We start from the raw sequence: 24,865 nt of genomic DNA, 5'->3' as shown, positions 1-24,865 counted from the left end.
AGCTGAATACAGAAAGACATTTCTGCAAAATGATAACTACTGGAAATACTATAACTTCAATACAGACAGTCATGATTGCAATTAAGTTGTTTATTTTTAGTTTTAGCTGAATGGTTTTAATCTTTTAAGAGATCATCTTCAGTTCTTACAGTCTGTGAAGAGGAACAAAACATAATGCTTCATTTCCAAACAAAAATTACTATAAAGAAGTGCAGCTGATATACCATTGAGACAATAGGAACACTTGGCGTGGAGCAGATCCATCTGTACAGGCATGGAGAACACTGCTAAATATGACTCTGCTGCTGATAGTTAAGGGGATTTGTACGTGAATAACTGTCAAAGAATCATTTTTTAATTTTTGTCTTAAAAAGTCACTGTAGCTTTTTGAACTAGAAAAAGTTTACTTCCAGGAAAATGGGCCACAGAAAGTACCAAATTATAAGAATTTAAAAGTGGCTGCATGCACCATGACGTCCCCATGGCACACAGTCAGCTCTGTTAAAAATAAAGTTTTGCTTTCATTTGTTTCGTTTTTATGACATTTTAGTCCCTTAGCTTGGCTAACCTGCAAAAGCTTATCTTTTGTTTATACAGAGAGTTTAGTATTGTTTGCTGCTGTTTTGGAACAAATATTTTGTTTACAGGGAAGTAATTGTGTGTGTGAGTTTCGTATTGTGCACGTGAGTTTCTTATTCCACTTGAAACCAATGGGATAAATTCAGAAGTTTGCTGCTAAGCAACGTAAATTTTGTAGGAGTTGGTTCACCAAACAGATTAACTCTGATAATACTGAAATACAATGCGATACAACACTTGAATTAGCTTCAACCACTCCAAGTGCTTCAAAGCTAAAAATTAAATATTTGGGCAATGGGCTTGACAGTATTAATGATGATAATATAGAGATGCCAACTATTCATTCAAGTTGGGTTATTGTTGAGCTCTCTGCTCTATGTGCTAATAAATAAAGCCTTGCAATGTAAGGAATGTGGCATTGCTGTTGTGAAGGTAGTTGAGGAGGTACATGCTAGAAGAGGTTGTGCACCAAAATTACGAATAGTTTGTAATTTTCATGATGTGAGCGAATGTGGTTATACTAGTGGTATAACTAAATATAGAGTGCACAACACAAATATTAAACTTGCTTGTGCTATGAACTGTGTAGCAAAGGGTACAGAAGTGCACAAGTTTTCTGTGCTCTTATGGTCTTACCTCCTCATGAAAGGTCTGACAGCTACAATAAAATTCTTCTACAGACTTTAGAAGTAGCCAATGATAATATGAAAAATGCTGTTCAGGAAAGTGTAGACATGAATGACAGCAATACATGTATGTCTGCAGCCCTGGATGCGTCCTGGCAATGAAGAGGCCATCATTACCGAAATGGTGTAGTGAGAGCTACGTCCTTGGACACTGGTAAAGTGATGTGGAATGTCTTACCAAGTACTGTCATGGCTGTACTAGTGGAACTGAAAATCATAAATGTTTCATTAAGTTTAATGGTTATGGTGGAGGGTTGGAATCTGAAGGTGTTGTGAAGATATTTCACAGATCAGTGGAGAAATATGGTGTGATGTACACATCTTGCGTAGGAGATGGAGACTCAAAAGGGTGCCAAAAAGTGTGTGAATCCAAACCTTATGCTAACACAAAAATTGGAAAAATGAAAAGTGTTGGACATGTCCAGAAAAGGGTAGGTACAAGATTGAGGAATTTGAGGGAAAGAAATTAGCTGATAGTAAGTGCATTAGTGGACGTGGTCGACTTACAGACGAAGAAATAGACAGGTTGCAGTATTATTGTGGGCAAGCCATAAGACAAAATAAAAGTGACCTTGAGGGAATGAAAACGGAAATATGGGCTACCTTCTTTCATAAATCCTCCACAGATGACAACCCATGTCATGCACTCTGCCCACTTGGCAGTGATTCATGGTGTGGCTACCAGAGGGCTGTTACTGAAGGTGAGATCTACAACCATAAACCTATATAGGGGGATCTTAGTGACACAAGATTATTACAGAAATGTTTGCATGGTAGAACTCAAAATCCAAATGAAAATGTCAACAATTGTGTATGGGAATGGATACCTAAAACTGTACTAGTAGGTCTAAAATACTTTGAAAATAGGTATATATAAAGACAAAGATGATGTAACTTACCAAACGAAAGCATTGGTATGTTGATAGAGACACTAACAAACACTACCACATACACAAAATTCAAGCTTTCGCAACCCACGGGTGCTTCATCAGGAAAGAGGGAAGGAGAGGGAAAGACGAAAGGATGTCGGTTTTAAGGGAGGGGGTAAGGAATCATTCCAGTCCCAGGAGCGGAAAGACTTACCTTAGGCGGAAAAAGGGACAGGTATACACTCGCGCGCACACACACACACACACACAAACACACACACACACACACACACACACACACACACACACACACACAAGCAGACATATCAGTATGGTATGTTAGATACGGTTCTATGTTTCAATGATGGTGCAGTTTGAAGGCTTAATGTTATGGAACTGATAGGAGTGCCTGGCGGACTAAATATGCATAGAGCTCTAATAGCCATTGACCGAAGGAGACTCTTCAAAGCAGAAAAATCATTGTTGGAAGCCACCAAAGAAGCAAGAATGAAAAGAAGAGGAAGAAGAAGAAGTAGAAGTGTGAAAAAGAGAAGGGAGGGAGAAAACACAGGATACAAGATGAAGATGGACTTGGGATACATTAAAGCCATGTAAGTTTAATAGAAAAAGCAACTTTAACTTGAATTTCCTGGAAGGTAAATTATTTCATGTTCTGGAACACTTTAGCTAAAAACTATTAAAGATAGAAATCTGAAATTTTGTATGCTTTCTTAAAACATGCTTAACTAAAAAGTAGATCCCGAATTCATTTCTAAAATTTTTGATAACCATACTTGAAATTTTTTTGTACCACAATTTATGACAACATCTTTTCAATACCCTGCTTTAAAGATAATACTGTAAAGAACTTAAAGGGGAAAAAATAAACCATCTACTTTGTATTTTGAGTAATGTGTACCTGTGATGTAGATAGGCCTAAATAATTAGCATGGTTATTTCACTTGCAACAAAAAAATGTAATTAAAAAAAGTGTGAGAGCTAAAGCTGTGGTTCATACGTAAAAATGTTCCCAAAAGATATCTTAGAACAGGGCTTAACAACTGGCCGGTTTTGAGCGCGAGTACTCACGTCTGCTCAGGCACGTGCTCACAAGCAGGTGCAAGGTCGCGGAATAGGGAAGGAGGGGAGGGAGGGGAAATGCGCGCGCACGTTTGAATAGGGCCGCAGCGTGCCTATTGAATTCGCGGCGACTGTGTAACGTTTAAAGTACTACGATCAGCTCTAACAGTCACTTCGCTGGTTAAGAATCATGTCAAGCCACTGTTGTATAACCCCAACCATGCTTTCGCAGTACAACCCCCATTGGGAGGAATTGTATCTGTTTACAGAAAAAGATGGAGTTGCAAAATGTTTAGTATGTCACAAAACGCTGAATTCTTTTAGGAAATTTAATTTGCAGCGACATTATATGTCATACCACACGAAAGACTACGGAAGTGAAAAATGTGGTGGACCAGATCGTGCACAGGAAGTTATTAAACTTAAAAGGAAGCTATCCGAAGAAGATCTGCACGACGAAGAAAAATCAACTGAGGCAGCTCTCAGAGTGAGTTACAAAATTGCTTTGCTTTTAGCAAAATCCCTGTGCCCCTTCACTGACGGCGATTTAAAAAAAGAATGTTTGGTAGCTGCAGCGGAACATTTGTGTCCATCTCAAGTTGAACAGTTTCTGATTGTGCCATTATCTAACATGACCATTATGCATCGCATACAGGACATGGCAGACGACGTCCAGAGCCAGCTTGCAAATATCTGCAAAGATTTTATGGCGTATTCTCTACCTCTGGACGAAAGTGTTGATATCACTGGAACAGACAGCTTGCCATATTTATTAGAGGTGTTAATAGAGATCTTCAGGTGAGGGAGGAGCTCCTCGATGTAGTAGTCATGAAGAACACTGCAACTGGAGGTGATATTTTAATTAGTGTTGAAGAAAGTGTTGAAAATATAGGATTGTCGTGGAATTCTTTAGTTTCAGTGTCTACAGACGGTGCACTAGCGATGACAGGGAAAAAATCAGGTTTCGTTGCGCTGTTGAAGGAGAAAATGCAAAAACTGACCGTGCCGAATGAAATAAGCGGCGTTCACTGTGTGATCCACCAGGAAAACTTATGTGCAAAGAGTATCATTCTAAAAAATATGGAAGCATGGGCTACAACACAGACAATTTAAAAGCTTTCTTGATGATGTAGAAAACCAGTATGGTAGCCTGCCTTATTACAGTGAGGTCCGCTGGTTTAGTCGTGGCGAATTATTAAATTGATTTTTTTGCCTATTAGATGAGATAAATATGTTCATGGAAATGAATAACATGTGTGTTCCTGAATTGAAAGAGCCTTCATGGAAATGTGATCTCGCGTTCTTAGCAGATTTAACTAGCCATCTGAATGCTTTGAACATTTCACCACAAGGTAAAGATCTGCTAATTACTCATTTCATAGATCGAATACGAGCTTTTAAAATGAAATTGACACTTTGGGTGAGTCAGCTGGAAACAGGAAATCTAGCTCATTTTCCTAAATTACAATCCATGCAAGATGTTCACAAAAACTGTGAGCGTTATTCACATAGTTTAGTTGCCCTTAAGGAAGAATTTGATCAACGCTTTCAAGATCTGACAGCACTAGACAGTGATTTTGATCTGTTCTCCTTTCCATATTCAGTGAATATTGAAGAGATTCATCCTGAGCTGCAACTAGAAATTATTGACCTGCAGTGTGGCAGAGAATATGGAGACAAATTTCAGAACAAGAAAAACATTTTGGAATTCTACAGACACTTCCCTCAGCATAGATTTCCTCGTTTGCACAAACTGGCGGCTACAATAATATCAATGTTCGGTTCCACGTATGTTTGTGAACAACTGTTGTCTGCAATGAAATGTAACAAGACGCGCCTGAGAAATGCATTTTCTGATCGAAATTTAAACTGCACACTGTGCCTAAAATGCACAAGAATAATTACTCCGAACATAGACGCAATTGTAAAGGGCAAAAAGTACAAGATAACCGAGAATCCCACACTTCAGTGACATGTTTTATTGTGTAACAGTTCACAAATTAATGCAAATATAGAGGCATACACTATGCTAATAAAATTATGTGGCATGTGTACATTCTCCTTTATTTGTTTCATTTGTCGCAGTAATAATTCGTGAGTGATATCCCTGCAGGTGGCCACGGATTTACATTGACTGGCGGCAGCTGTTGTGTGCCCCACGTGACTTTCCCCACTCTCCGCTCTGTTCCGGTAGTGGGGGTAGCGTGCTCGCGCTGCTCCGTGCTCGCACCTTGCTGCTCACAGCTTGCTCCGCGAGCACGTATGTTGTGAAGCCCTGTCTTAGAATATAGTAAGCATTATATGGGCTTATAAATCCTAATTTTTGCAAGGTTTCCCCTGGTATTCACAGACCAGTCACCTTAAATAGCAGAAGCCCAGCCCACTGTCTATGGAATAATGTCATTGGTAGCCAATAACTGAGAGACGTGATTACATTGTGGGAAGAACATACACTGAAAATATAATTATTAGGAGTTTGGTCCTTGAAAAAACAAGAAAAAGATATTTTGATGTTATACTGAAGAACATGCATTATAAAAAGCGACAAAATAGAAAATTTGCCATTACCCAATGATAGGGTACATTTAAAGATGCGCTGCCCTCTACAGGGCCTTATAATAAACCTAAACATAAAGCAAATATGGTCAGTAGGATGTTGGCCTGGCAACCAATGAGACGAGCTATGTTCTACCACTAGTCAAAGCTGTTAGGAATTTCCATTGGCAAGGAGGACACCAGCTAGTAACTATGGAATTGTGGAATCGGTAATTAACATCATCTGCCAACATATGTACATAACGATCTGCAGCTAGTGTAATGTGCTTGGGCAATGTGTTATTTTACATAAATATCGTTACATTTGCTCAGATGTAATTGTTTTTTGCTAAAATGGGCAAGCCAGTGCTTACAAGGAGAATGCAGACCTAAAGCGTCTGCATCTACATCTACATCCATACTCCGCAAGCCAGCTGACGGTGTGTGACGGAGGGTACCTTGAGTACCTCTATCGGTTCTCCCTTCTATTCCAATCTCGTATTGTTCGTGGAAAGGAGGATTGTCGATATGCCTCTGTGTGGGCTCTAATCTCTCTGATTTTATCCTCATGGTCTCTTCACGAGATATACGTAGGAGAGAGCAAATACTGCTTGACTCCTCGGTGAAGGTCTGTTCTCGAAGCTTCAACAAAAGCCCGTACCGAGCTACTGAGCGTCTCTCCTGCAGAGTCTTCCACTGGAGTTTATCTATCATCTCCGTAATGCTTTCGCGATTATTAAATGATCCTGTAACGAAGCACGCTGCTCTCCGTTGGATCTTCTCTATCTCTTCTATCAACCCTATCTGGTACGGATCCCACACTGCTGAGCAGTATTCAAGCAGTGGGCGAACAAGCGTACTGTAACCTACTTCCTTTGTTTTCAGATTGCATTTCCTTAGGATCCTTCCAATGAATCTCAGTCTGGCATCTGCTTTACCGACGATCAACTTTATATGATCATTCCATTTTAAATCACTCCTAATGCATACTCCCAGATAATTTATGGAATTAACTGCTTCCAGTTGCTGACCTGCTATATTGTAGCTAAATGATAAGGAATCTTTCTTTCTATGTATTCGCAGCACATTACACTTGTCTGCATTGAGATTCAATTGCCATTCCCTGCGCCATGCGTCAATTCGCTGCAGATCCTCCTGCATTTCAGTACAATTTTCCATTGTTACAACCTCTAGATATACCACAGCATCATCCGCAAAAAGCCTCAATGAAATTCCAATGTCATCCACAAGGTCATTTATGTATATTGTGAATAGCAATGGTCCTACGACACTCCCCTTTGGCACACCTGAAATCACTCTTACTTCGGAAGACTTCTCTCCATTGAGAATGACATGCTGCATTCTGTTATCTAGGAACTCTTCAATCCAATCACACAATTGGTCTGATAGTCCATATGCTCTTACTTTATTCATTAAACAACTGTGGGAAACTGTATCGAACGCCTTGCGGAAGTCAAGAAACACGGCATCTACCAGGGAACCCGTGTCTATGGCCCTCTGAATCTCGTGGATGAATAGCGCAAGCTGGGTTTCACTCGATCGTCTTTTTCAAAACACATGCTGATTCCTACTGAGTAGGAGAGTTATGACACACAGCCAGTTTGTACCAGTATATATATATATCAAGAATTCACTAGATTCAGGATCGAAATAAGTTTGTCACAGAGAGCAATAAAATTAATAACAATGATAAGGTGGTACAGTAAGAGCTGTCCTATATGACCATTTGGTAAATATTTGCATATGAACATATAATTTACAGTTTATTATAGCATTACATTTGCATGGACATAATATTTATCACTTAAATGGCAATAGCATGTTTTTCAAATATAATAATATAATCTTACAGAAGTGTAAAATAAATGCATACATCAAGAATGTGAATGACTTTAGAACGTCAATAAGTCTTTACTGCAAAGATTGGTAAAATTAATAGCTGTGGTGAGGTGGTATAGTGAAAGCGGTTCTGCATAACTGTCTGCTTTGACAAAACCACTAACACTTATCTGAGCTCTCAAGTTATTTAGATTCTTGATGCATTCGATTTACATATGTGTAAAAGTTACATGTATATTTTGCTGCCTATAGTGTAAGATTGTATTATTATATTTGTAAACAGTGTCGTAGCCATTTAAATGATAAATGTTATGTCCATACAAATGTAATGCTATAATAAACTGTAAATTATACATTCATGTGTAAATATTTACCAAATGGCCGTATATGACAGATATTACTGTACCCCCTTATCACTGTTATTAACTTTATTGCTATTTGTGACAAACTTATTTTGATACAGAATCAAGTACATTCTTCATATATACATGTATCTTCCTCTGGTACAAAGTGGCTGTGTGTCTTGCAATTCATGTTTTGGGTCTGTATTTTTCTGCCATTTAAACAAAGAACACTTACATCTGAGCAAACATAATTACATATCAAGCAGCTAATTTACATAAAAAATGCATTACATAAGTGTATTACACTAGCTGCAGATGGTTACGTGCATCTGCTGGCAGATGACATTACTGATCGATTCCACATTTTTTTTTTTCCATGGATACTGGCTGGCATCCTTCTTGCTAATGGGAATTCATAACAGCTTTGGCTAATGGTAGAAAATATATCGTCTCCTTGGTTACCGAGCTGACCTACCAACCTCTATGCTACGTTTAGATTAACCAGAAAGCCCTGCAGAGGGCAGCCCACATTTAAATGTGTCCTGTTATTGGGCAATGACAGTTTCTTTATTTTGCCACTTTGTATAGTGCATGTTCTTCATTATTATATCAAAATATCTTTCCTTGTTTTCCCAAGGACCAAACTCCTAATAATTATACTTCTAATATATGTTATTCGCACAATGTAATAAAGTCTCATGGCCATTGGCACCCAATGGTGTTATGCCAGACACAATGGGTGGGGCTTCTGCTGTTTAACTATCAGCAGCAAATCTGTATTTAACAATGTTCTACATGCCTGCACAGATGGACCCGCTCGGGGCCAAGAGTTCCTAAGGTCTTCAAGGATATATTGGCTGCATTTCTTTACTGCATTATTTTATTTTAGAGTCTGACTCGATTGGAACTGAAGCATTACGTTTTATTTCTATTCATAGAATGTATGATGTGAAGATATCATAAAAGATCGAAGCCGGTCATCTAAAAATAAAAATAAATAACTTAAATGCAATCACAACTGTATATATTGAAATAAGTTACAATATTTTAAAGATCTCTGTTTTTCCTGGAACAATGTTCCAAAATATACTGAAAATATGTTGGCCTGCTGCTGACCACAGTGGCCGAGCGGTTCTAGGCGCTTCAGTCCGGAACCGTGCGACTGCTACGGTCGCAGGTTCGAATCCTGCTTCAGGCATGGATGTGTGTGATGTCCTTAGGTTTAAGTAGTTCTAAGTTGTAGGGGACTGATGACCTCAGATGTTAAGTCCCATAGTGCTCAGAGCCATTTGTTGACCTGCTCTTTGTTCCATACCATCGCTATGTGCCCTATATATACTCCTGCAGATATAAGCAGGCCAAGAAAGCACTTAAATTCAGTCAGATTGCTGCACATGGAGACAGTGGTCATTGTGTGTGTGTGTGGGGGGGGGGGGGGGGGGGAGAGGTCGTACATGTTCCATTATTTCAGTCCCAGCATAAATTACCTTCAGAGTAGTTGGTGCCATTACTAAGAGAAGACAGAGAATATTTTACTGTGATACTGTAGAAGTAGCAGACATTGAAAGAAAATAATTTCGCCTGTTTCCAGTGTCCAACCCAAGCGACAGTTTACTAAAGTTGTGAAAGTTAAAGGGAATTTTGATTGTTTGGCACTGGGGAGGATATCAGCTGGCAGGTTGAAGTGCTGCACTTCATGAACAGCTAGAGATAGGTGATCATGGAAATTATTCAACTATGTTCTGTGCAAAGTGCTTGGGGCGGCTGCCAGATTTAACACTTTGGCAACTAAACTGGAGCGCAATTTGTGTCATGACGCAGCGCACAAAAGACCGCACCCGAGTATATTTTGAGCTGCAATATTTCACAATTAGCAAGCCACCTATCACTTGAAAACTAGACTAGTTTGGTATGAGAACAGTGTATAGACATCGCATGACCTGGCTCTTGACAGATGCTGCCCTCTGTTATCAGTTTACAGAATTACTGTGGTGCAGTAGCAAACAGAAGAGCTGCTGTCATTATTGACTGAGCCATTGTGTGCTTTCATTTTCGAGAGATTCATGGCATGCCCCCCCCCCCCCTTTATATATATATATATATATATATATATTGATCTCTGCCCAAACTCTTTGTCTTTAAATATGTCTGCTTGTGTCTGTATATGTGTGGATGGATATGTGTGTGTGTGTGCGAGTGTGTACCCGTCCTTTTTTCCCCCTAAGGTAAGTCTTTCCGCTCCCGGGACTGGAATGACTCCTTACCCTCTCCCTTAAAACCCACATCCTTTCGTCTTTCCCTCTCCTTCCCTCTTTCCTGATGAGGCAACAGTTTGTTGCGAAAGCTTGAATTTTGTGTGTATGTTTGTGTTCATTTGTGTGTCTGTCGACCTGCCAGCACTTTCATTTGGTAAGTCACATCATCTTTGTCTTTATATATATATATATATATATATATATATATATATATATATATATATATATATATATATATATATATATATATATACCTAAAAACAAAGATGATGCTTGTGTCTGTATATGTGTGGATGGATATGCGTGTGTGTGCGAGTGTATACCCGTCCTTTTTATCCCCCTAAGGTAAGTCTTTCCGCTCCCGGGACTGGAATGACTCCTTACCCTCTCCCTTAAAACCCACATCCTTTCGTCTTTCCCTCTCCTTCCCTCTTTCCTGATGAGGCAACAGTTTGTTGCGAAAGCGAAAAGTGTGTATGTTTGTGTTCGTTTGTGTGTCTGTCGACCTGCCAGCACTTTCATTTGGTAAGTCACATCATCTTTGTTTTTAGGTGTGTGTATATATATATATATATATATATATATATATATAATTTATTTATTTAACCAGAAAGATGATGAGACTTACCAAAGAAAAGCGCTGGCAGGTCGATAGACACACAAACAAACACAAACATACACACAAAATTCTAGCTTTCGCAACCAACGGCTGCCTCGTCAGGAAAGAGGGAAGGAGAGGGAAAGACAAAAGGATATGGGTTTTAAGGGAGAGGGTAAGGAGTCATTCCAATCCCGGGAGCGGAAAGACTTACCTTAGGGGGAAAAAAGGACAGGTATACACTCGCACACACACACATATCCATCCGCATATACACAGACACAAGCAGACAACCAAGAAGGCTTCCTCTAAGCGACCCATGAATAGGTTGGCGTACGAGGGGGCCATCCTGGTACCCATGGCTGTTCCCTTTAATTGTTGGTATGTCTGGCCTTCGAAAGTGAAGAAGTTGTGGGTCAGGATGAAGCTGGCTACGGTAATGAGGAAAGAGGTTTTAGGTAGGGTGGCAGGCGATCGGCGTGAAAGGAAGTGCTCCATCACGCCTGCCAGGCCTGCCAACCCAAAGTTTGTTACAGATTTATTGATGACATTTTCATGATCTGGACTCACAGTGAAGAAGAACTCCAGAATTTCCTCTCCAACCTCTACTCCTTTGGTTCCATCAGATTCACCTGGTCCTTCTCTAAATCCCATGCCACTGTCCTTGACGTTGACCTCCACCTGTCCAATGGCCAGCTTCACACGTCCGTCCACATCAAACCCACCAACAAGCAACAGTACCTCCATTATGACAGCTGCCACCCATTCCACATCAAACGGTCCCTTCCCTACAGCCTAGGTCTTCTTGGCAAACGAATCTGCTCCAGTCCGGAATCCTTGAACCATTACACCAACCACCTGAAAACAGCTTTCGCATCCCGTAACTACCCTCCCGACCTGGTACAGAAGCAAATAACCAGGGCCACTTCATCATCTCCTCAAACCCGGAACCTCCCACAGAAGAACCCCAAAAGTGCACCACTTGTGACAGGATACTTTCGGGGACTGGATCAGACTCTGAATGTGGCTCTCCAGCAGGGATACGACTTCCTCAAATCCTGCCCTGAAATGAGATCCATCCTTCATGAAATCCTCCCCACTCCACCAAGAGTGTCTTTCCGCCGTCCACCTAACCTTCGTAACCTCTTAGTTCATCCCTATGAAATCCCCAAACCACCTTCCCTACCCTCTGGCTCCTATCCTTGTAACCGCCCCCGGTGTAAAACCTGTCCCATGCACCCTCCCACCACCACCTACTCCAGTCCTGTAACCCGGAAGGTGTACACGATCAAAGGCAGAGCCACGTGTGAAAGCACCCACGTGATTTACCAACTGACCTGCCTACACTGTGAAGCCTTCTATGTGGGAATGACCAGCAACAAACTGTCCATTCGCATGAATGGACACAGGCAGACAGTGTTTGTTGGTAATGAGGATCACCCTGTGGCTAAACATGCCTTGGGGCACGGCCAGCACATCTTGGCACAGTGTTACACGGTCCGGGTTATCTGGATACTTCCCACTAACACCAACCTGTCAGAACTCCGGAGATGGGAACTTGCCCTTTAGCATATCCTCTCTTCTCGCTATCCGTCAGGCCTCAATCTCCGCTAATTTCTAATTTCAATTTGCCGCCGCTCATACCTCACCTGTCTTTCAACAACATCTTTGCCTCTGTACTTCTGCCTCGACTGACATCTCTGCCCAAACTCTTTGCCTTTACAAATGTCTGTTTGTGTCTGTGTATATGCGGATGGATATGTGTGTGTGTGCGAGTGTATACCTGTCCTTTTTTCCCCCTAAGGTAAGTCTTTCCGCTCCTGGGATTGGAATGACTCCTTACCCTCTCCCTTAAAACCCACATCCTTTCGTCTTTCCTCTCCTTCCCTCTTTCCTGACGAAGCAACCGTTTGTTGCGAAAGCTTGAATTTTGTGTGTATGTTTGTGTTTGTTTGTGTGTCTATCGACCTGCCAGCGCTTTTGTTTGGTAAGTCTCATCATCTTTATTTTTAGATGTATTTTTCCCACGTGGAATGTTTCCCTCTATTATATATATATATGAATAAGAAATTTTCTATTCTAGATAGAGTTGAATCCCTCTGGACTCTACGAAAAAACTTGGGTGGGAACAGTCTGGCGGAAATAGTGAACAACACTTCCAAAAAGAGATATCACTGGCTCTAGAAATCGTTTCTAGTGCAACTATCGACAGTAGGTCTGTAGGAGGACATGATCTTCTAAAATTCCTCAACACAGGTTTGCAAAATTTGTTTGAACAAAATAAAACAGTCTTCCGGGAAAGCAAGGAGGAAAGAAAGAACCTGGTATTTCCCTGATTTCAACATAATTCCCTGTGGGTAAGAATGTTTCACAGTTTTCCATACAAAAGTCGATTGCATGTGAAATTGCACCGAAATTCATCTTATGCTTTATGCTTTGTTGTCATTATCATAAAATTTGTACTCAATCATGGAACTAAATAAAGATGAAAATTAAGCTCTAAGCTTGGTCTTTTTCGGTTTAGTATTGCCCTTTCATATCTCACAAATATGCTCCTGTAACATTTCAAATAATGGTATAAATGGCTGGTTTTCTGAGAGGCTGACATCAAAGTTTAAGAGAGTTTTATGCATTGAATTTAGTGTGCATGGCCAGTCAAGTATTTCAGGCACAGTTGGATATTGGACCAGTGCCATGATTTTGTTGTTGTTGTTAAAACTTTGCTGCTGCCAATCACAATTTTCATTAGTTTATTTATCATGCACATGAAGTGATTCAGGAAATAATAACTATTGTCACATGTGTTTTTTGTTTACCTCTTTTTACTAAATCCAATAAATTAAATTTGAGGTTTTGTGTGTGTGAAGAGTTGCAGTTTTCCGGAAACTACATAGTAGAATAATGCCAAAGTTTAAATTTTCTTCATATCTGTATCCTACAAATACTAATGATATGAAATTTTTAATGTCATTTTGTTTCTAAGTCTCGTGGCTAATTCTCACTTACTCATTTTACTTGTGTTTTCAAAAATCAGCAATTCAAACACAGTTATGACATAACCCCATAAAAACATAAACAACCCAAGCATACTGTGCTCAGAACCATCAGGCACAATATTAAAGAAACACAGATCAGGTATCAGTAATAAAACTTACATCCCTATTTGTCTTAGTCGTGGTTTACAAATTTATTAGCAGCTCCAGGGAATACCTAACCCCACAGTTTACCTATTCTGTGTAGTTTTCGTCCTGAATTTAAACATGTGGACATTTCATCCTCACAAACACTATATATAAAATAAGATGAACTAGAATATTTACTTGATACATTATGTTTGTGGGTACTGGATGGACAGTTTAGCCTTGGAATAAATAAAAACAGAGAATATTATAGTTTTTAACTAAGCGAAGTGGATCTGTAAATATCTTGCAGAAAACTTTATTTGCTTTCTCAATCACAAAAAAACTTCATAACATGTATGACCAATGATGCCCTATTCAGATAATCTGCCCATATGCTCGGCTGTAGTCTGGAAACCTAAAAAACTTGGCAGTAGCTGCATGTTTAGGTTCCTGGAAACTCAGATGATGCCCTCTGACAGGTCATGAACTATAGAAGATGAATATCAGGATAAACTAGTTGAAGAAATAATTTCAAAGATGTTTGGATTTTTTTGCGAGGAAAAATAATTTTTTTCTAATAAATTATAATCGTTCACTCACAGGTGTGATATGGCTAATATAAACAATGTAAATGTCTTTTTTTCCAGATATTTGAGTTAATTGTGGGAAAAATATTAATATCTTAAACTGTAATTTCAAAACTGACTCCAATGGCACAGTTTAAGACAGCCGATATGTAATCTGAAGTGGGAAGATTGAAGTCTACAACTATTCGTGCTGATGATCTTTGGTTTACTTAAACCATCTTAAACACACACCAAAATGGCTCCTGCAACAAAGCCAGAGCTGATTTCATTCACTCCTCAGTCAATCCATAGGGACAGTATGAAACGGTCTTGTCATATCTGTGGAACTGTAAGAAGGAACAGAAAAGTTGTTAAATTATGTACAGTGTTTACTGTTAAGAACACTGATGTTCTGTTTTTGTGTTTTAAGATCAATTTAAATTGCCTGATTCCTTATTCATTCTGTAGATTTAACCAGTAAATAATCGTATGGGGATATGGGTTGTGTTCAAGTTTTTTTCATAGTTGACACCATTCTGCTTGATCAATACTTTAGAATTAATGCTGAAATAAGAAGTTTAGAATATAACTGTGAAAATAGTGTTAGTGTTTATGAATTTTACTGAAAGAAATGCCTGTGTGATCTATAGTCATTTTAACAATGACATCCATATATTTTATGCAAATTCACATTAGTCACCTATTATATATCAGTGATTTTCATGTGCAAGTGATGTTTATGCTTCTGTGCTTCCTGAAAATTTTTACATTATCTTGCTTCAAGGACGTAGTGGATGAAGCTAATTATATACCATCATTTTTTAAAGGGTGAAAACATAGCCCTATTAAAGAGAGGCAATGGATCATGGGAAAAAAGTGATGAATTTCCTCCAGAGGATCAATCATCCCATCTACTATCTCTAAGCATGAGTGAAATAAAACGGCAGTTGGATGATACCCTTACAGGAACTGAGAGTAATGATTCTGCTTCTACTCTATTTAATCAGACATCACTGAGCATCAATAACACTCTCTTGGAAGAATCAGAAGGTAAGGCTTTTACAAGCACTGTGTAACTATACTTTACATATAGTATGTGGCAATTTTAAGATGATAAGACACATTGCATGGCTTTATAATTGAGCTAGAGTCATTTGGCTAAAACTCAGAATGTTGTGAATTGCATAAATTTACATACAGCTTATGATACTGAATAAATTCACAAATGATTCTTGATTTACACACTCACTTTGTTCAGTCATTATTCACATGCTATTTATATACTGATGTTTATTAACAATTACATGAGTCTACTAATCTTCGGTGTTCTTCTATATCATCATGTTCCTAAAGCTTCTATATTCTCTTCTCGTATAAATTGCTTATCATTCACATTTCATGTGAATAGAAGGCTACACTCAATACAAATACCTTCATAAAAGAATCCTGCCACTTAAATGGATATTTCATGTTGACAAATCCCACTTTTAGAACAGGTTTTATATCCTTGGTTATTTTGCTGTCCAAATGATATGGTTCATCTACTACTTTTAATGTCTCATTTCCTAATCTAATCCCTGCAGTATCGCTTAATTTAATTCACTTACATTCCTTTACCCTTGTTTTTCCTTTGTTAATATTCATCTCGTTACCTCTTTTCAAGACTCTATGCATTCCATTCAACTGCTCTTCCACATCCTTTGCTGTTTCTAACAGAATTACAATGTCACCACCAAACCTGAAAGTTTTTATTTCTTCTCCCTAAACTTTATCTCCTTTTGAAATCCCTTCATTTCCTTCACTGATTGCTCAATGTACAGATTCAATAACCTGAGGGATAGGCTACAACCGTGCCTCACTCACTTCTCAATTCCTGCTTCCCATTCACAACCTTCGACTCATGTAACTGGTGTCTGGTTTTTGTGCAAGTTGTATGTAATCTTTCGCTTCCTGTATTTTATACCTGCTACTTTCAGGGATTCAAAAAGTGTATTCAGGTCACCAGTGTCAAAAACTTTCACTAACTCACAATATAAACATAAGTTTGCCATCCTTTAATATATCTTCTAAGATAAGCTATATGGTTAGATTTGCCTTGTATGTTCCTACATTTCTCTGGACCCCAAACTGATCTTCCCAAAGTTAGTATCTTACAGCTGTAGTTTTTTAAACTGGTAATTCATAAAATTCACACCTGTGAAGACCACATTCTTTAGAATGGGAATTATTATACTTTTCCTGAAGTCTAAGAGTATTTCACCTTTCTGTACATGGTAGGTGGAATAGTTTTGTTAACTTTCCTTATTTTCTCTTCAGGGATACTGTCCCTCTATATACACAGGGTTGCCACAAGTTCTGGAAATCGGGGAATTTCAGGGAATTTCAAATGTGACAGGAAAATATCAGGAAAATTTGAAAACACTGGAAAAATCTCTTTTTTGTCTCGGTAGATGAAATGGTTTGTTTACTGAGATCTCATGCATTGTCGCTCGCTGGGCACAGCTGAGTGTGTGTGCCATTTCTCTATTCCCTCATTCTTGCTGCTTCTCCCCTTCCTAACACTCCCATCAGCTTGCAATCAGTGCTGCCACCATTTCTTGCCACTAGCCTAGCAGCTGCTGACGAGAGGCAGGGAGACTAGAGGAATGGTTTGTTTGGATATGATTCTCAGAGATTATTGATGCAGTGGCCGGAGATGGCAGTCATGTTTTGCATGAGTTGCAACTGTGTGAATGTGTGTATGCTCTTGTTTTCTGACAAAGGACATGGCCGAAAATTTAGTTGTGAGAGTGTGTGTCTGTCTTTTCTATGTGCTTGTCTGTGGCTCAGTGATCATCTTTATGGTGAGTCTCTACCTATCCTCATCAGTATTGTTTCTCAGGGTATTTGTGCAAGTTGCCTTTTGCATGGATTGATCAACACGGTCTCATTTCATCGACATGGTGTCTGTGACACATGAATAGCTGACCACGAGTGGACTTGCACGACGGGCCAAAACCGCAAGTCATTTCTGTGGACATCTCTAATGGATCGGACCTACCAATCTCAAGCCCATTTTTGCTCACATGGGGGAGAAATATAGAAGTTCTTACCCCCTCTTTTTTTTCCAATTTACATCTTTACTTACCCTTGAGATCTGAAAATTTGTCAGGGAAAAATGCTAAAACTTGTCTGGAAATCAGGGAATTTCACTTGGGGAAACTTGGGGTAACCCTGATACATCATCCTTAAATCTATTTCCTAACCCATTAATGCAGTAGTAGGTTCTCTATTCTTGGTACACCTACCCTATGTTCTACCATACCACATATACACTGATTCAAATGAAAATGCAACATCAAGGAGTAGTTTCGCGACATCAAGGAGTAGGAGTAGTTTCGTGACATCAAGGAGTAGGAGTAGGAGTAGTTTCGCGACATCAAGGAGTAGGAGTAGTTTCGCGACATCAAGGAGTAGGAGTAGTTTCGCGACATCAAGGAGTAGGAGTAGTTTCGCGACATCAAGGAGTAGGAGTAGTTTCGCGACATCAAGGAGTAGGAGTAGTTTCGCGACATCAAGGAGTAGGAGTAGTTTCGCGACATCAAGGAGTAGGAGTAGTTTCGCGACATCAAGGAGTAGGAGTAGTTTCGTGACATCAAGGAGTAGGAGTAGTTTTGCGACATCAAGGAGTAGGAGTAGTTTCGCGACGTCAAGGAGTAGTTTCGCGACATAAACGAAAGCTGGTAGGTGTTTTCTACATCTGAAATTTCATGCCAGTCGCATAAGAGAGGCGATACTAGCATGGCTATGAAGACTCAAATCAGATTTACTCTAAATACACGTTTTAATGGTTGTGAGTGTTATCTTTGACATTGGACACAGTGAGTTCATGTTAGTAAAGAATGCAACAAAGATGCGATTATCAGCACCTCGCTGAGTTTGAATGAGGTCGTGTAATAAGACTACGAGAAGCTGGATGTTCCTTCTGCAATATTGCAGAAAGACTTGGCAGGAATGTAGCCATTGTATATGACTGCTGGCAGCTGCAAAAGAACTGGATTTTGTATGGCCACATAGAACTTCCAAGAGAGAAAACCATAGTGTTTGGCTTACAGCTATGGTGCATCATACTGCATCTGCAGCAGCAGTAACTCGTGATTCGACCGGTTGTGCTTCCATTCATGAACTGCATTCCAGGCGACATTTACCAACAGGATAACACTCACCACCACACCACTTTTGTAATCCAACATGTTCTACAGACTGTCTACATGTTGTCTTGGCCTGCTCAATCACCAGATCTGTCTCCAGTTGAGCACATATAGGACAGCATTGGACAACTCCAGCATCATCCACAAGCTGCATTAACTGTCCATGTATTGACAGACCAAGTGCAACAGGCATGGAACTCCAACCCACAAACTGACAACCGGCACCTGTACAACACAATGTATGAACATTTACACGCTTGCATTCAACACTTTTGCAGTTACACCGGTTATTAATGTCCCAGCATTTCACATTTGCAATGGCTTATCTCTTACTTGCATCAATCTGTGATCTTGCAATGTTACTCACTTAAATGTGCTATCTATAGTCTGATTAAAATTAGTTGATTGTTGATACTTGACGAATTGGAGCTTGTTTCCTCCAATCAGAGCGTTCATGATGCCTGAACTGTTTGCCATTGCCAGACTGCGAACAATTGGTCAGTTCACTTCTAATTCTTTATCCAGCATTCTTTCTTGATGTTCTTGGATCCGAATTCATGGGTCTGACGATTTTGTTTCATATTTCATCATACATGATAACCACATCACAAATAACACACACACACACACACACACACACACACACACACACACACACACAATGATGCTAATGAAATACACGTTTCATACCCAGTGCTGGCTAAACACAATAGGATACTTCCACACAAGACACAATTCTGTGTCACTTATGCGATTATCATAGTCACAGAGATCTGCGTAAATTAGATAAGCTTCTCGTAACATTGCATGAAACAGAGATTCTGAAGGTTGCAATTCATCATTGTGACTAGGTGATCACAGCCAAAAATTAAAAAAAAAAACTTATCTCAACGTTGTCGTTTAGTGCAATAGTTAATGTATGAACCTGTCATGGTGAAGGTTGTAGGTTCGAAGCTTGTCAAATGTTGTGAAATGTTTTTGTTTCTGAGTCTAATCAAAATAGTTTCATTATCATCTCTATTAAATAAGTTGGTTTAAATTTAATTTTTTATTTCTAATTATTTGACACATCATTTTCACCATTGTATTGACTGGTTCATTAGCACTTATTTTTCTACCTGTAAATTTTTTTCATCTGGAATTTGCCTGTGTCATCTATAATCAGCAGCCAGGTGCTCATCGGTTGGCAATGCAGCATCTCGTGTAACCAGATAAGATAGTTTCAGGTAACCAGTGATACCAAGAAATTACAGTTTGCTTTTAGCACTGAAACTGAACTTTTTCTGCCTTGAGTTTGCTCGTAGAGGTTAGCTTTAATAGCCTTGAACAAAGTGATCATGATTTTAGTTCTGCCACAGATTGTTGACCACCACTTTCTCAGATACATTACGCATCACAAGATTGTGGTTAGCATGAGTTTAAATTCAGGTCTACAAAACATGTCTCTTGCCGCAGTTCAGTCATTGGTCACTTAAAATTAGCTGTTGACGGAGCATCTCCCATTTCTGACCTGCATTGGGACAGTCATTTCCAACATTCCTGCGCATTACACATTAACAACATCTGTGAAGTGACTTGCCGTGCTTGTGTGTAACCTATAACAGAGCTGCAGCTGGCGGCTGATGTGACAGACGTCAACTATCAAGTAATTTTAAATGGCCTATAGACAAAAGTATTCCTGCAATTTCATTACTCTACATTAATTATTTTGTGGTGTTGCAGATTCTTCTGGCAGTGTGTTTGGGTACACCAATCTGTTTAAAACTAACACACCTCAAAACTTCAGGCCCTTGCCCCCCCCCTCCCCCCCCCCAGGTGCCCCTCCTGCCATCTGTTGCTCTCTCTATGTCTTTATGTTACTTCACTCCTATACCATTGTAGCTAGCAAACTTTGTCATTTTATCATCTCATTGATTTGCTAATTATTAAATAATGTTATTGTGTCATAAATATTATTTTAACAGTCATGTTAGCATGTCACAAATATTATTTTAGCAGTTGCCAGAGTATGTCACAAATGTTATGTTAGTGCATCATAACTGTTATTTTAATGGTGAGCTATTTGACTATTTCTTCCTCATTTCAGCATATCATTAACATGTATTAACAATCCAAAGCTATGCAGTATAAAACTCCAAAAGTATCTTGTTGCCATTTACTCAATTTCTTTTGTCAATTAAGGTTTTGAGATACAATTTGTACTTGCAAGAACCATTTCTTATGGTGAATTTGTAGTCCCAACCGATTCCAATAACGGATTTGAAAGTTAAATGGGAAAGGGAAGGGTCTCGCATTGAGAATATGTGGAATGTGGATATGAACAGATTGACAATATGTGGATATGGACAGAGGGAAAAATAAATTCAGAATAAAAAGAAAGGGAAGTATGAAGTGAAAAGGATGATCAAGAATGCTGAGATTGAAGAACAAAAGATTATAGCCTCAAAGCCAGATATCTCTCCATGATGGACTTCGCTGGTGGGCCAGAGGATAGAGGTTTTCATCAATCCTATAGAATGGATACCATCAGCTTCATTGCCACAGGCCCAGAAAAGTGATCTCAGCACCCTGCTATTATCAACCAGTGTGGATTACACATCCTCCTCAGTAAACGCCTACCGACTTCTAATCCCTCCCCAAAAAATGAAATAGCATATCTTAGCAGAAATTCAAATCAGAGTCTTATCCATTAATGCCTTCATATATTTAGTTACCCCAAAATAGAATTACCAAATGATGAATCAGTTGCATCTAGACACCAGTATCCCATTGCAGACTAATAATATCAGGAACAGGTTTGCATTGTGATCCAGTGAACTACAATCACTTGACTAGGTAAGACTTCCATATGACTGCAAAATGAAGGCCCAAGCTACAGAAGTGTCAAAACAGGCACAGGCCGTTAACGTAAAGAATAACAATCTTAACCCTCCTACTACCAGAATTTTTTTTTTTTTTTTTTTTTTTTTTTTTACACTGAGTACCGCTGGGGTCAATATTACCCCAAGTAATTAACACGGGATATATTGGCAGTATTTTATTTATTTTAATGAACTTACATAAAAGCATACATTACTGATTGAAACCATGTAAACTATGTATATAAGCACTTACAGATCTTGTCTTTATTCTTGATCTTATAGATCCTTAAATTTAAAACAAAGCAACTCTTTACATTTAAAACAAAGCATCTTCTGCATGTTTCTGAATGTTTTCTATGCACTGAACATTTGCGTAGGGAGCACCGTCCACATTTTTCCCCCAATGCGCTTTAGCTGAAGGAGGGGGACGAGGAAGAGAAGCTTTGCTGTGCTGACTTCTGTTTTTCTGCACTAGACTTATTCCCAGATGCAAAAGAAATTATCTTCTTTTGTAGTCTGTCTTTTTATTCCAATCAGGATTTGAGTCCAGCCAAATTATGAAAGCATTTAGGTCACTAATATCCAAAGTATTATAAAAAATAGCCATGGGCCATCTTCTTGTCATACGTTTTGTGGTGTGGGTCTTGATCAACTTGTCCATTGTGTCTACACCTGACATAGCTGCATTATAGTCTTGGATTATAATAGGTTTTGCTGCTTCACCATCACCCGTTTCCTCTCTGAAATGCATAGTACTCAGCAGTGTCATTATCTTACCCTTTTTTTGGGCAATAGGAGACTATTGTAGCTGATTCCTGGAATCCGAAGAGACTTGAAGCTGCAGTTCTTCCCCTTGCTTCGATAAATTCTGCAGATAGTTCACAATGACTTTTTCTAAATGTTCATAACAGAGTCATTTGTTTCCATTCCAGTTCCTTTGCTAACTCCAAACTCGTAAAGAAATTATCTGTTGTGATATTTCTTCCCCTCCCAGACGGGACCGATGACTGTAGCAGTCTGGTCCCTTTAACCCCCACAAACCAACCAACCAACCCCTCCCAGACAAATGTTCTGTCAATTCTAACGCCATTCTTTTTCCCTGATTTATTTCTCTAGGCTGGCCTTCGCCCTCCCCTGTGTAAACCTGCAGGTGTGTGACATAGTAATTAGTGCTGTCACATGTAGCCCGTGTCTTTATAACACACTTTCCAGGTTTTGATGGGATGTATTGGCAAAATGGACACCTAACCCTAAAAGTTACCATTAGTTCATCAACTGTAATATTCTCGTGTGGTTCGTATGGAGCATGTAATGTGCTTACCCATTGTTCAAATAAATCCTTTATAGGAGCCAATTTATCAGAGCTACAATTCTGTCGCTGGTGCTGAGCATCATCAAACTGAATACAGTGTGATATTTCTGTAAAGCAGTTGCTAGCCGTAGAACTATTAGGGACTAATGACCCTGTAGTTTGGTCCCTTTATACCCCAAACCAACCAACCATAGAACCATTGAAAATAGGTCGACCATGCTCTTTATTCTATAAATTCGCTATGCCCTCATTGTGACCTTTGTACAATCCCGCAAGAATAAGCAGGCCAAGAAAGCATTCAAATTCTTCTGTATCAAGATCTGTCCATTTGTTACTGAAAGTAATGTTACCTTCTTTGTTGGTCCATTCCAAAATAATCTGGAAAATGCTGGCTTTCATAAATAATTCAAATGCTGACTGCACAGTATTTACGTTCCTTACACTATGCTTCATGGGACCTGGAGCCACTTCAATATATTTCGTGCTGGCTGTCTCCCATGTAATCTAACAGGATTTTTCCCCGTGTTTCATTTCCATTTCTCGACCTGAAAAAAATGGGATTACTATTTTACATGTGTGCTTACATATTATTATTATTATTAGTAGTAGTAGTAGTAGTAGTAGTAGTTTCTGCAAATATATGGTAGATTATATATACTTACTTGGAAACATTCTGATTTGAGAAGTCAGCAACTTCAAGAAGTAGAGTTTCCAAATCTGCAACATCTTCATCAGAATCTTCAGTTGATTTACACTTCCACAAATAATATCATCAATTTCTTCATAGTCATCAGGCAGTATGTCTCCTCATTCCACTTCTCCATTCAAAATTGCTTGTATTTCAGCACTACTCAAACGTTGAGGCAAGAAAAGGCAACAATGGGTATAAATAATAAGTGGGAAATGTTAGTTTCATTGTTGCAGGTGTTTCGTATAACATCTGTTACATGTAACGTTCATCATTCTGTTTCCATTGTGTTATATTCAAGAAACAAAACAAAAATTTAGATTGGGGTCATGCTGACCCCAGTGATACTCAGTGCATAGCCCATGAATAAATTTTAAGATGTTGTAAATGTAAAACTGAAAAATATGTCATTGCATACAAGCAACTTACAGAGACAGTCATAAATTTTGAAAATAATCGCTTGGAAAACAAGGGAGATATAGATTTCAAATGTGCTTATGGGGTCATATTGACCCCAGTGGTACTAGGAGGTTTAATCAATTACTCTGGGGGGCAGGCACTGACTACTGCAGAGAGATCATCCAGAAGTAGTGGGAAAGCTGCCAAGAGAGCTGGGACTGGGGAAGACATGCCACCCAAAAGTACTGGGAAAGCTGCCAAAAGGGTTGATATTAAATTAATGCAGAATCATTATGCTAAGGGTAGCCATACTACCACATCTCATGCCTTTATTGATACTAATAGAACATGTAACAGGGAAAATTCAGTTCGACATCTTAACTGTTATGGGCAGAATGAAGACACCTGGAAGAGTAATGATAATAAGCAATCTGCTTGAACCATTATGGACAGAAGGAAACTAGTAGGAGGAATAATAATTATATTGGAGAAAAATCACAAACAACCATCAAAGAAATAAAAGAAACTTAAAAAGCTTGGTTGTTGCTTATGTTAGAATGCATAGGGATTTCAAAAACACTGCCTATCAATTCTGTCCGTCTAATTAGTGATGCATATAGATAAATAAGTAAGAGTCCTACTGTCCCTATGTAATAACCAGTGGAATCACTTTAAAGGGAAAAAGCTTAGTGAGTTTCTCATAACTAACGAATAGGCATCCAGATAAACACAGAATTATTATTCTTGCCAAACAAAGTAAAGAACAAGTGTGTGTATCGATTTAGATACATACTGATTGTGAAAGAAACTATTGAAAGGTGTGTGGAATAGTAAGAGGTTTAATCGAATGAAATTTTCACTCTACAGCGGAGTGTGCACTGATATGAAACTTCCTGGCAGATTAAAACTGTGTGCCGGACC

The 24,865-nt window shown here is 39.0% G+C and overlaps 1 protein-coding gene across 1 annotated transcript in view; it reads left to right on the top strand.

Annotated features, from left to right (window-relative positions):
• Positions 1-24,865, top strand: part of LOC126190690 (kinesin-like protein KIF14) — a 270,020-nt gene that overhangs the window by 209,972 nt on the left and 35,183 nt on the right. The window contains exon 16 of the mRNA XM_049931150.1: positions 15,322-15,544. Coding sequence (XP_049787107.1) covers positions 15,322-15,544 — 223 coding nt within the window. The remainder of the gene's footprint in view (positions 1-15,321; positions 15,545-24,865) is intronic.

Source organism: Schistocerca cancellata, chromosome 6, assembly GCF_023864275.1.
Source record: "Schistocerca cancellata isolate TAMUIC-IGC-003103 chromosome 6, iqSchCanc2.1, whole genome shotgun sequence".
In the NCBI taxonomy this organism is placed as follows: Eukaryota; Metazoa; Arthropoda; class Insecta; order Orthoptera; family Acrididae; genus Schistocerca; species Schistocerca cancellata.
Note: the sequence above shows the minus strand (reverse complement) of the source record. Positions and strands in the feature narration are given on the sequence as shown.